The sequence below is a fragment of the Phoxinus phoxinus genome, assembly GCF_949152265.1.
Source record: "Phoxinus phoxinus genome assembly, chromosome: 24".
Lineage (NCBI taxonomy): Eukaryota > Metazoa > Chordata > Actinopteri > Cypriniformes > Leuciscidae > Phoxinus > Phoxinus phoxinus.
The window spans coordinates 3,107,299-3,121,561 of NC_136899.1; the positions used below are offsets into that span (position 1 = coordinate 3,107,299).

The following is a 14,263-nucleotide window of genomic DNA, read 5'->3' on the forward strand; positions in this document are numbered from 1 at the left end:
CAATGCAATTAGAATTTAGAACTGTTTGTTTATCAACTGCTCTCTCTCTCTATCTCTCTCTCTCTCTCTCTCTCTCTCTCTCTCTCTCTCTCTCACACACACACACACACACACACACAGTTTATTTAGGTGTCTGTGTTGCAGTGTAATTATACATTATGTACTGAGTCAAAATAATGAACTACATGTACTTGGAACAGAGGTTAATTTAGGGTTAGTTTCAATTTTGTAATTATGCATAATTTAGTTATTACTACAGTAACCACATAGGCCTACAACATGTGTAACAAGGACAATGTAAAATAAAGTGTTATATATATATATAACACTTTATGTGTTTTACACTTTATGGTTTAATAACGTGATTCTGTCACATCTCGCGAATCGTATCATTTAACATTAATGCAGTGATAACTATAGTGTTTATGATGTATCGTGGCAGTACAGGAGTTCGCCAGTAGGGGGCAGTGCAGCATGTTAAATGTTCTCTTCATCAAGCAGAATATGATCTGTGCATGCATCCTAACTATTGATAATTACCAATAACGGAAATAGACGCCCACTATGACAACCAATAAACTTGATGAATCAAGAGCAAGCAGCAGAATTATGAATTATGCACTGCTTCTGCTGGTCACGAGAGCACATGAAACCGCCAAAGACAGAGAAATAAAGAACCATTAAAGTGATCTGAGAAGATAGCACTACATAGGGAACACTTTACTTATAGCATTAGATGCACAAATCCCATTTTCAAAATGATTAGGCCACATTCTGGACCCTACTTATGGAAAGTGAGAAAGCATCCATACAAACAACAGCTTTAGAATATACCAAGAAAAATATCAATTTTTCACTGATTTACATTTGCAGATATTTCATAGGCTACAACGGTTTTAAGATTTAGGGTTGGTAAATTTTTTTTGAATGTTTTTGAAATAAGTCTCTTCTGCTGTGCTTATTTGAACAACAATATAGTAAAGCAGTAATATTGTGAAGTATTATTACCATTTAAAATAACTGTTTTCTGTGTGATTATCTGATTACATTTTTGTTGAATAAAGTCCAAAGGAACAGCAAGATCTTTAACATTATAAAAGTCTTTAATGTCACTTTTGATGCATCTTTGCTGTATAATAGTAGTAAATAAAGTTCTCACTGACCCCAAACTTTGTTTAATGTTCGGAGTTTCTCACAGAAAGGTCAGTTTTACTCCTGACTACCATGCTCCCTGGATCGTCTGAATTGTCTCCTTGGACATCAGAAAGGCTTATGTACAGCATGAAGACATGCCGTCTGTTCCTCAGTAAAACACTGCAGGAGTGTGTCATGTTTCTCAAATCCTCTCCTGCAGAAATCACTCACGAGAGAGTCGACACACTCATTGACGCTCAGTCCTCATTACAGCCAGAATACACACACACACACACACACTCTCTCTCGAGTGACATCCGCTTACTCTGACCTGTGATTTCCAACACATGGGCTGATTATGTTCTTAAATGCTTCATCAATATTGTAATCGTGTACTTGTGAATAAAGATTGCACCTGTATCAGAAACACCGGATGTCCTGCAACACAGAAACCTTAAAGTATTCATTTAGACATTTAATAAGATCAAATCATCGGCTTGTCTGAATTGCTGATGTCTCTTTTCTTCATCATTCATCATAAGAAAATACAGTTCATTTCAACGGTCCACTTCAGACATTCAGTGACTCTGCAACATGTCGACTAGCAGAGTAATAAACTGTTTAATATCTGCTTTAATATCTGCTAGCATGCTCCCCAACAGACACTGACTCTACTGTAAGTAACTTTACTGTAAAAAAATATTTTCATGATTTGTTATCACAACTTTTTATCTTTTGTCAAATCAACTTCGATAACTAATGTGTGAATATAACACTATTTTGAGTTTATTAAACCATTCTTCTTCATTGTATTAACTCAAATATTTAATTACACTAAACTTAAAACTTTAAGGCTACAAGGTAACTTGCTTTTTTAAGTTAAACCAACTTTTTTTTTTTTACAGCGACATGTCAACTTATTGCACTGAATTACCCTAACATTACACACTCTGATGAGAGTTAGTGACATTTAGTTGCAAAGTTAGTCGAACGTCTAAAGTGACTAATACTAGTCAAGTCACCTTTATTTCTATAGCGCTTTATACAATACAGATTGTTTTAAAGCAGCTTTACAGCGATAAACCGGAAAATATCGTAAAGCAGCTCTTAAAAAGGCAGTCAAGTCATTATAGTCACCAGTGTTGATTCAGTTCAGTTCAATAACTGTGGAAACTTATTGAAATACATCCGTCTTTATATTTAATTCAATGTTACTTGCGTTTCTTCATAATTATTCGTTGGAATTTACTGAGTAAAAAGTATTTCAGTGTGTTTCAGATATTTGTCCAGTGTTGGTGAGGTCATCCGCCGGTGTGTTAGTGGCTGAAAGAAGTCATTTCTACACTCTAAAAAATGCTGGGTTGTTTCAACCCAATTTTGGGTCAAATATGGACAAACCCCAAACGTTGGGTTAAAAATGTAATTTAAAAATTTAACCCAATGGCTGGGTTTGTCCATATTTGACCCAAAATTGGGTTGAAACAACCCAGCATTTTTAGAGTGTACCACAAGTGTAGAGAATCACACGACACATTAACACTCAAATCACATCTCGAGTAGATACTCATTTCAAATAATAATGACTTCACGACTGCTAAAAGAGTGCACTCTATGTATGATTGAGTATAAATGTCAGTTTGTCTCTTCACTGTCATGCACAGATGCTCTCCTGTGGCCTCATGGGATAAAGTGTCCATACACACTTCAGAATCCCTTCGGAAGAAGAAGATCATCTGAGGACTTTCCTCTACTCTTTTATGAGCGCTGTGAATCCAGACACTGCTCTCGTCACATATACTGGTTTTCCCCTACTATAGGGAAGTGTGGATGCACTATTTGGGATGCAGCTCACTCTAAAAAATGCTGGGTTGTTTAAACCCAATTTTGGGTCAAATATGGACAAACCCAGCCATTGGGTTAAATTTTTACATTGAATTTTTGATCCAACATTTGGGTTTGTCCAAACGTTGGATCAAAAATGCAATTTAAAATTTTAACCCAATGGCTGGGTTTGTCCACATTTGACCCAAAATTGGGTTAAAACAACCCAGTATTTGTTAGAGTGTACATCTGTCATTTAGCCTTCTTTTTCTGAACCATTTGCTTGCAAATTGATTGTGCATTTTTATCTAGTTTGTATAATTTTGTATGACTAGAGGTAAAACATCTCGACACAGTGACAACTTTATAATTAACTCATAAAAGGTGCATATTAGTACGACGTGTACCCCTGTGGTATACTATAAACATAATAAAGTACACATCTTTTTCTGAGAGTGTATTTAAGTGTTATTTTAATTACTTTTGAGGCCACTGCATAAAATGAGTAAACACTCACTGTGATGCTGTGACGTCATGGAAAACACAATCTTGTAAATAATCATACGCATGTTTGCATTTGTTTGCTCCGAACAGCAAAATATGCATTCACTTTGATCCACTTCAGATTATTCAGATTCAGATCTTATTTACCCTGATCCAAATCAAGCTGATATCTGAAGTTCCCAAGTCTTGGATGTGGAAATAAAGATGCAGACGTGTGCAACATTCTCAGCTCTGCATCAGAAAGCGGTTTTATTAGAGCAGATTATGAAGAAGAATATCAGATTTTGGGATTCGGAACTCAAAAACATGCATATACTTTGACTCACACAGACTGTAGTAACCACACACACACACACACACACACACACACACACACACACACACACACACACACACACACACACACACACACACACACACACACACACACACCATTAGTTAAGGCAACTGTTGGTGGTCCCCAAAGCACAGTATGAATGTCACCCACAAGACTAATGGAAGCGTCCCCCCCACCCACCCACCCACACACACACACACACACACACTACACCAAAACATCTAACAAATCAAATCACAAGCTTTCTCCACTGCAGCACTATTTAGAGACACGCAGATGATCGATTATTAAATTTCTACATCGGTTCTCAGCTGTAATTCATCCAGATTAGTGAGTTGTTTTGCTTTTGTCTCCATGCACACACACTGCACACACACTGCACATTAGAGCATTTACTTCATTTGGTATCTCGTTGGCCTCTGCCAAGGACAGAAAACATTGTGTTTAACTTTGGTCTCAAAGAACTCCCTGATTCACTCCAGCTTGGGTCATATTTTTAATGATGAATACACCCCCCCTCACAGAAGGCTGAAGTGCTCCGCCAGTCTGACGGCTGTGTGTTTTGAGGGCTAGTTTGTCGGGGATTGGCTTTCACACACACAGGCTGAAAGGGTTACTGTTCAATCTATTCTGCGCTCGCCAGAGTGCGCGGCCGAGTGGCGCCGGCGCGTCACACACACACACACGCACGCACACACACACACTCTCAGCCTCCTCCAAAAAGCTCTAGACATCATCAAGAAACAGAGCTGACAACTGCCCCCACCCTGCGCCAAAACACAGCAGCGGCAGTGTATCTGTCACAATAACCCCAGCAAAAACACGCACTTTCCCTCGCAGTGACAGGCGCGCGTCACGGGAACACGGAGAGCCGCCGTGCGCGTGATGTGAAGTCGCGTTTTTACGAGTCTCGCATCTCTTGAACTCGCAGACAGTGTGTTTGCTGACTAATTAACAGTCTGGTACCGTCAGCATCAGTTCACAGTCATTGTAGAGGGGTTGCAGTGTTTCTCACGCCGAGACTTTTGGACAAGAATCGGGCTCAGATTTCTGTCTCTCAGACCCCCCTCCTCCTCCTCCCCCCCTCTCTTCCCCTTTCCAGAAGCTGTGCGCCAGGAGCTGCTGGCTCTCCCTGCTCTATTTCACCAATGACAGTGTTTGAAAATGGCTGCATCATATTTTAGCGCTGTGTTAACATCAGCGCGCTTTTACGCACGGCCCGTGTCGAGTATTTCCACAGCGTTAGACGAGCAGAATCTCACATCTGCATTCATTCTGCAACATATGCATCATTCAATACTTTTAATTTCTCAGATCCTTCACACTCAGTCCAAGTTTAACAGATTTTATTGCTAAAACCATGGCATTTACATTGACATGTTTATTATTCTTATTATTAATATTCTCTTAAATTCATTTTTTAGAAGTTTTCAAGTAGAATTTCTGGTATATTCTATTATCTTCTCTTTATCTATACATACTCACAACAGTTAAAACAATAAATAAAACGTACACATTTGTTTTTGTTTTTTTTACTAAAATACTATATGATTTTCAAAAGAAAGAAAAGGCTGAGGTCACGTGTATAATTTTCAGCCCAGCCTTTTCTTTTTAAAATCTTCATTATTGATATTAATATTTGTACAAAACTTCTAGGCATCAACATAGTGTTCTTCTTCAGTCTCTATAAATAGAGTTCAGTGAGGAAAGTGAAGTTCTCTCTTGCGTCTTCGCAATAATTTCATAAAAATAACCACGAGCTGAAGTGCTCCTCGTGAGAATATATGGTCCTGATCCTTTAATAAAAATAGCTGCATTCTTCTTCGTCTTCTTCCCTTGACTTAAATATGTACATATATGTCATATACTTTGAATTAAAAAGCTATATATATATATATATATATATATATATATATATATATATATATATATATATATATATATATATTTAAAAAAATAGATTCGCTATGTGGCGCCACACATCCCTGTCCGTGGGTAAACAGTGCAATCATTGAGAATCGATCCAGCCTCTCGCTCTCAGCACGAGCACTTGCACTCGGAGATGATCGGGTACTGCACCGGTATCCACGTGCAGAACTTCTGCCTCAGGAACCCCTGGCAGTACCAGCGCAGGAAGGTCTTGGTCACCGACTTGACCGGCTTGCAGGACATGCCCTCGGGGAAGGAGCACGAGCGCTCGCTGAAGCAGTTCCCCTCCTTGATGTAGCGCGGCCAGAAGCGCGCGCCCAGGTCTTTCCAAGTGTACAAAACCGGGCAGTGTGTGTACATCCACAGCCACTGCAGGAACTTCCTCCGCGCCTTCTTGCCCACCTTGACGCGCCTGCCGTACGGCGTCTCCGCGAGGTCCAGCTTCTTGAGCTCGGGCGGTATGGGCATGCGCGGGAGGTCCGGGGGCGCGCTGGTGTTCAGCTGCGCGGGCAGGTGGATGGACATGAAGTTGGGGTCGAAGTGGCTCCCCAGCTTCTTGCGCAGCGTCTTCTCCGAGAGGTCCTGCTCACGCGGGTCGTACTCCGGGTCGGGCTCCTCGATGAGGCCCGGGACGGGCAGGTGTTCGCTGGGCGAGGGCCTCAGGCGCAGGAAGTGCTGGGCCGCGGTGCCGTGCGCGCACAGGAGCAGCAGTAGTAGCGGGAGCGCGCGGGTGATGCTGCCCATGACTCGTCTTCTGTGTGTCTACGGAGTGGAGTTGGCCCTCACTGCGCCCTCGTGCATAAATAGTCCGAGCGACAGCACGAGCGAGATCTTTTAATAGACGGCCGCGTGGCCCGGAATGACATGGGCTGTTTTTTTTTCTTTCTTTCTTTCACAGGGAGACTCGCTCAGGTGAGGCGTGCCAAGTGCGAAAGGTTCAAAAGCGTATCCTCATCGGACTTTCCTCTAGCGAAGCTGTTGGCGTGTCACCATGGCAACGGGATAGGATGGGATGGCACCGTTTCTGCAGCCTGCTCGGGTTGTGTTGCCGGGTGCCACCCAAACTGGCGTTTGAAATGTCAGCGCGCCCGCGGAATGGAGCGCGTCTTAGCCAATGTTATTTTTACGCTCTCTCTCTCTCTCTCTCTCTGAGCGCACAGGCTCCAGTCCGTCCCGCCGAACCGGCGCTGCTGACCCGGGACGAGAGCCGCTCAGTCTCTCCTCAGAGCGGGCAGATCCTGCAGAACTCCGCGCGCAATCAGAACCTCAACCCGCGTCTAGAACATGTTCGGCATTAGTCCCGTATAAAATCAGACTCTTGACAGTTCCGAGCAGTCCTTTACACGTGACACGTTCCCACGAATATCTGCTGCATGTTCTTCATATCCCCGCGGTGTCAGAAATCCGTCCGAAAACTCGCCTGGTCCTGATCTGGGACAGAGGAGAATGAGCGCGTCTGGAGGAGAACTCCTCTCTTTCCCAAGTTAAATATCCCCTCCCACTCCCTCCCCCCTCAACTCCAAGAGCGCGCGCGCGTGTGTGTGTGTGTGTGTGTGTGCGCGCGGGGCCAGCTCACCAAGAACCCTCACTCTGACTGACAGCAGAACACACACACACACACACACACACACACACACACCACAACAGCTTTAGATTTATCACAGGCTGCTACAGAACAGCAACCAGAAAACACACATTTGGGATTTTCCATATCTTGCACATTCCGTGACACTTAACCCACCTATTATGATGGTCTTGCACAAATAATGTTCAAGTGGAAACCTTATAATTAATTCATACCACATTCAAATTACACTCTGTGCTGGATGCATCGGTCATCTGGGGCTTTGGCACATATTAGCATGATGCATATTGTGTATTTTAAAGAATAATTATTTTAATGCTTTTCTTTCCCCTAATAAAGCCATTTTTTTAGTAGTCTCAGTCTGTCATGGCTAGTTGTGCCACACACACACACAGGCAACATCACTTTTCCCAAGGAAAAAGAAAAACAAAGTGAAGTGCTTAGGAATCCAATAATTGGTCCATTAAAGCGCCTCTGGTTTGTGTGGAGGTTTGTGGATTCGGCTTCGACCTTTGCTCTTGCCACCGGCAGAAACCAACGCGCATGAACTCTCGGGGTCACCAAATAAACGGCCACAATTAAGTGTTTCAACAGGCCACATAGAGAGACGCGTCACCCCTCACGGTGCCTGATGTCCAAAACGACAGAGAAATTCAGCAGCACCATCACTATCCTCCAGAAGCCGAGCAGCTCACAGGTGAACAGGAGGCAGGTAATCGGTCAAATCCCCACAAATCAATTGTGCATGAAAAATGCATGTGTAAAACTTTACAATAACTAGTCATTAACCATATAAAAAATGTCAAAATATTTGAATGCACATTAATTCATCATTAAACTTGAGCATTATTCAATAACTATTTAATAATGCTCAAAATATGTGATATTATTGGTTAATATTCTTCAGTGTGTTGTTTGAAATGTCTGTGGTGATTGCAGAGGCTGGAGGGATCTCCCTCTGTGAGCTGTGGGCTTCATGACATGAAGGCATGTAAAGCAGGGCCCCAGCAGTCTGTGGATGTGTGGATGTGTGTGTCGGTGGCAGACTGTCTGGCTGCGGTTCTGTTCTGTGGTTCAGCTGCCGGGGTCACGGCGCATATTGACCGCTAGAGGGCGCTGACGAGAGCGCGCGCACTGACGCCGCACGGGAACTCTCATTCCAACAGCTAAACATGTGCTGGAATTTTGGTTAAAGCGACACTAAGTATCTTTTTAGGTATTTTATTATCTAAAATCAATATTTTTATTCATTAATATGTCCTCAATGGTGTACAAATACCTCGGCCAATTATCTGACTTATCCTTATAAATGAAGAATTTATTATCTTTATATACATGGGACGGGTAGGTCCACGGAGGCTTCCATGTAGTTCCGCCATCTTGCAAAACTATAATAGCAGACAGGGACAAAAAGTACTAAGCCAAAAGTACATTCTACTCCAGTTTGCGCGAATAAGGCGAATTGCTATCACAGATAATGTATTTTCTATCATTTCACTGTAGCTCAGCATCGCGATGTAAAGTTAACGTTATTGCATGCCATGATCACAGTTCATATGTGTGGGGAAAGATAAGCTATTAGAGTAAAAATATTGCGTTAGGCTACTTCAGTTAAGAAGAAAAAAGATTTTACAATTCCTGCAAATGCAGTGATGAAGTTCATGTTCTCATGATTTATTTTTATGAATAACAATGTTTCAAAACATCCCCCCCCCCCCTCCCCTCTGTTTTTTTCACAAATCGCACCCTGGGCATAACTACAATATTTCAAGTTTTTCACAGTCAGTAATTCATACTGTAACATTCGTTTGTTTGTTGTCATGTTGCAGTTTGTTTGAAATAACACACCTGTTCACCTGAAGGAAAACTCGACGAAGTGCTATTAGCTTTTGGTACATATCGCCTACCGTAGATGCAACGCGCATTTGAAAAAGCGAGGCGCTGGAGAGCAAAATTAGTTTGAATGCAAAATACTAATTCACCACTAGATGGGAGTAATTCCTACTTAGTGTCCCTTTAAAGTATTTTCATATTCAAATTTGAACGAATGAGATACAGATGTTATGCAATACATAATGATCTGATAATGAATGTTATTGTATAAGTGTTACAAAAAAAATTATGAAGCTAAACCCAATCAGGTCCATCAGTTTCATTCTTGCAAACTAATTCCTATAGTTTGATTTAAAAATATATTATAAAGAATATCTCTCAACTGCATCAAACCACTTTTAATCTGGCAGTATCTCAACAGACGTATGGTAGAATTCACTTAAATTATTCAAGATTTAAAATAATAAACCCATATAGACCCTCAAATACTGCAAATATATGAGTATCTAGAGACAGAACTAGAAACTAGAATGAATGATGGATGGATGGACAGATAAACACAGACGGACAGATATAGATAGCTAGATGGATGGACAGACACATAGACAGACAGATGAGATAGATAGATAGATCTGAAAATATTTTGAATAAACAAATATAAAAATAGGCTATATTATATATATAAACTAGCTAATATCGCTAGCCTCTAATATTGTTGACTCGTGATAAATTGCTTAATGTCCAATAAACGTATATCTAATGTGAATATTACTTATTTTAATTCAGTTTGGCTCATCTGATGCTCAAAGTAAAGTTGTTCAGTCAGAGTAAACACGCGAATGAAAGCTCCGAGTTGTCACTCATCTCTCGGTCTCGGTTCTCGTTTCTCTGGCTCAGTGTCTCTAACTGGAAGCAGATGCCGAGGATCTGGGCTCGTTTAGCGCTGCCTGTTTGAAGATTTACTCTTTATTCTTTCTGAAGCTTTCACTGTAAGCCTTGTAAACAGCATTAAATTGACGAATCTCTGTGGCGACAGCGATGGAGGCTGGTGCCGCGTGTCTATCGCGATGTAGAGATGAAGTGCTCGATATAAACGTGAGTTTGGACCGGTCCGATAAGAAATATTTTCGTGAGTTGGTACCGCGGGATGATGATGATGATGATGATGTCATACCTTACGTTCAGCATATGGGGGCAACGGCGTTTGATTGACAGCTCAGACTGTGAGGGTTTTCAGTGACACAGCATGGGGACGCTTCCCTCTAAATGTGTGTGTGTGAGAGACTGCGCGCACAACTCCAACACAACACAACTCTACTCTTCTATTCAGGCCTAACGTGTTGCACAGAAAGGGGAGGAGAAGACACAGGAAGAAAAGAAAAGTGGAAGAGGGGGTGGGCAGGAGGTCAATAATGATCTCTCGGCCTCATTTAATTGGGATGCGGTCAGTGTGTGTGTGACTTCACTGCATTCCAGCTTGATTACCCTCATTCATGTTGCCTAAAATTAAAATGAATGCGAGAAAATATCCTGCTGAGACGGAAAGCTGGGAAAAGGAAGAGACCCAGGGAGAGGGCATTCCCAATGCGAGGGGGGCGGGATGACATCACATTCCTGGAGCCAGATTCATAATAACCAGAAGATATTGCTGTAATTCAGCCCGTCTCAGAGGCCAAATGTGGACGGTTGATGTGCGAGTAGCTGCGTGCGCCCAAATAATCAGTTTGATGGCTCAATCGGATCGGAAAGACTTCATGTAAACACTTCAATCGATCGGGCTGGACCTGAATTCATCCAATTAACATGAAAACAAGCTTGAATACGACTATTTTAACTTTCCAGCAGCACTTCATAACCCAAAATGCACTCGCAAAACAAAACATCTAATCTAATCTCACTTTCTAATATATTTGGCAAGCATACTGTTGGCTCATTTTGCACACAATACAATACTGAAGTTTGTCACCCAGCACACATTTAAATACTACACAACACATCGCAGATTAGCTTTACTTGAAACACTATCAAATCATTGGATCAATATTTCAAATGACCAACCGCCATGACGTTTAAGAGCTGATAAAAATAATTTCTGTAAGAAGAAACTTACAGTACATTATAGATTCTTACCAACCCCACAAACTTTGGATTTTGGATTGGATTTAAATATACAAATGTTTAAGAGTTTATGATTGGATGGTTATTGCAGTGATTATTATGTTTCTAACATGTTATATGTTTGGCAGCAGTTCTTCTAACTCTAACTGATGGAGTGTGTAGCTTTTCATTTCTGAAACAATCATGTATGAAGAACATCATGTTCATATTCCAGGATGACAGTGTCCAGATTCATCAGGCTCAGATTGTGAAAGAATGGTTGTGAAGAATCATTTCCACACATGAATCCAGAGCTTACATTCATTGACAGTGTTTGGGATGTGCTGGAGGAGACTTTACAGAGCGCTGGACTCTTGCATTGACAACACAAGATCTTGAGGAAAATAACATCACAGCATTTATTTCCATCAATGAAACTTCCTGATGAATCCTGACAAGTCATCCTGGAATATGAACATGATGTTCTTCATACATGATTGTTTCAGAAATGAAAAGCTCAATTACACTCTAAAAAAATGCTGGGTTGTTTCAATCCAATTTTGGGTCAAATATGGACAAACCCAGCTGTTGGGTTAAATTTTTTAATTACATTTTTAACCCAACGTTTGGGGTTTGTCCATATTTGACCCAAAATTGGGTTGAAACAACCCAGCATTTTTTAGAGTGTAGGGTTAGAACAACTGCTGCCAAACATATAACATGTTAGAAACATAATAATCACTGCAATAATCATCCAATCATAGACTCTTAAACATTTAAATCCAAACAGCGACTTTTTTTTGTGTCCGGCAGTGTATATAGTTTTTATACTTACAATCAACGACTATCAGTAGTTGTACATGCTTCATGGGATCAGTTCAAGTGCCTTCCCAACTGCTTAGTTTCATTCGGCTTCATACTCTATGAAAGACTTTTCATGAAGCCTATTTCTATGGCGCAATTGAACAGAAAAACACTTCCAGAACCAACACCGCTGAAAAACTATTCTCACTTTCACCATGGACACACAAAATGACTAGTAACTAAAAACTTTGTGGTGTTGTGTCTGGTTAGGACACACTGTCAGGAGAACCGAAACACACTTAGGAACGTAATCCTACCGAGTCCTTTAGATTTATCTGCTATCTGTCCCGCTGTCACACTCACGGCTGTAGATGTTAAACACTGTGTGTGTGTGAGAGAGAAAGGCTCTGTGAGGTGAAAGTATAACTCTGAGGAGTGTGTGTGAGTGTAGTGAAGATGCCGATGGCTCTGAACACACACTGTGAAATGCCTCAGTGCAGCGACAGCATGCAGAACAGCACAGGACAGAGACGCTGTAGACACAGAAGATGTCCTGAATATTGACTCGCACTGGTGATCTAATCAAAAGACACATAAACGAGCAGCTGCGGACAAACACGGAGAAAACAAACATCCCTCATTCAGCAGAGAGAGAGAGAGAGAGAGAGAGAGAGGGAGAGAGACAGCTGGACCGTCTCTGATGGACCCGCACATATAAACGCTTGCTAAGTCATTCTGTCACTGCATGATATAGTCAATCTATTGAAAATCTACTGCATCTTTAGGAAACTTGGTTACATACTCTTTAAAATGACAATATTCATGATGTTTATATCATAAAAAGACTGCAAAAAAGTCACGGGCATCAAAAATATATCGTAAAAGCGTTGCAAAAAAGGCAAAAACTTGGGTAGAGTATCAAAATCAAAGCTACCGAAAAAGTAAAGAAACTGCACACTTTGAAAGCCTCCATGGATTTAATAAGTGTTTATGCTTTAAGTCATTTTACTTTTCCTCAGATAAGTCTAAAGAAGTCTGTCTAATCCAATCTGAGGGAAAAGGGCTCAAAACGTCACTGTTTAATAAAATCTGGAATGGGAGCTTTCGACGCAAGCAGAAAACTTTATTTGTGTTTTTCGATTCATGATCTTTTTTAATGGACATTGCAATATTTCTATGAGATATAAATTAGAAACATCATGATTATTGGAATTTTAAGCTTTTTATTTGATAACTACAGCATCTTCCTGACATTTGAAGGAAACTCTATCGCCCCCTAGAGCACCGAGGTTTGTCAGCGCCACAGAACGATCCATCAGAGGAATACTACCGAAATTACTTCCAACTCATCCCGCAGTTTTACTAATAAAATAAAAAATCCCAGTTACATTAAGACATTTAATGTAAATCAAGACCTGTGTAGAGTTCTGTCCAATATGAACTTCAATATCATGACTGCATAACACCGCTAACTTTCACCTCAGAGCTCCAGCCCCTGTACAGACAGATAGACGGGGAGACAGACAGACAGACAGACGGGGAGACAGACAGAGAGACAAACAGACGGGGAGACAGACAAACAGACAGGGAGACAGACGGGGAGACAGACAGACAGACGGGGAGACAGATAGACAGATAGACAGACAGACAGACGAGGAGACAGACAGAACGATAGATAGATAGACTGACAGACGGGGAGACAGACAGACAGACAGGGAGACAGACAGACAAACAGACGGGGAGACAGACAAACAGACGGGGAGACAGACAGACAGATTGATAGATAGACAGACAGACAGATAGATAGATAGATAGATAGATAGATAGATAGACAGACAGACAGACAGACAGACAGACAGACAGACAGACGGGGAGACAGACAGACAGACGAGGAGACAGACATACAGACGGGGAGACAGACAGACAGACGGGGAGACAGACAGACGGGGAGAGAGACAGACAGACGAGGAGACAGACATACAGACGAGGAGACAGACAGACAGACAGACGGGGAGACAGACAGACAGACGAGGAGACAGATAGACAGATTGATAGATAGACAGACAGATTGATAGATAGATAGACATACAGACGGGTAGACAGACAGACGGGGAGACAGACAAACAGACGGGGAGACAGACAGACGGGGAGACAGATAGACAGATTGATAGATAGACAGACAGATTGATAGATAGATAGACATACAGACGGGTAGACAG

At 41.5% G+C, this 14,263-nt stretch overlaps 1 protein-coding gene across 1 annotated transcript; it reads right to left on the bottom strand.

Annotated features, from left to right (window-relative positions):
* Positions 1–5,167: 5,167 nt before the first annotated feature.
* Positions 5,168–7,165, bottom strand: nog2 (noggin 2). Its single transcript, XM_079602047.1, has one exon. It carries the CDS (start codon positions 6,467–6,469, stop codon positions 5,834–5,836), a length of 636 nt encoding a protein of 211 aa, XP_079458173.1. The 5' UTR covers positions 6,470–7,165; the 3' UTR covers positions 5,168–5,833.
* Between the last annotated feature and the right edge of the window lie 7,098 nt (positions 7,166–14,263).

Coding starts and splice junctions, on each gene's coding strand:
- nog2 (XM_079602047.1), bottom strand. CDS start 6,469: ATGGGCAGCATCACCCGCGCGCTCCCGCTACTACTGCTGCTCCTGTGC.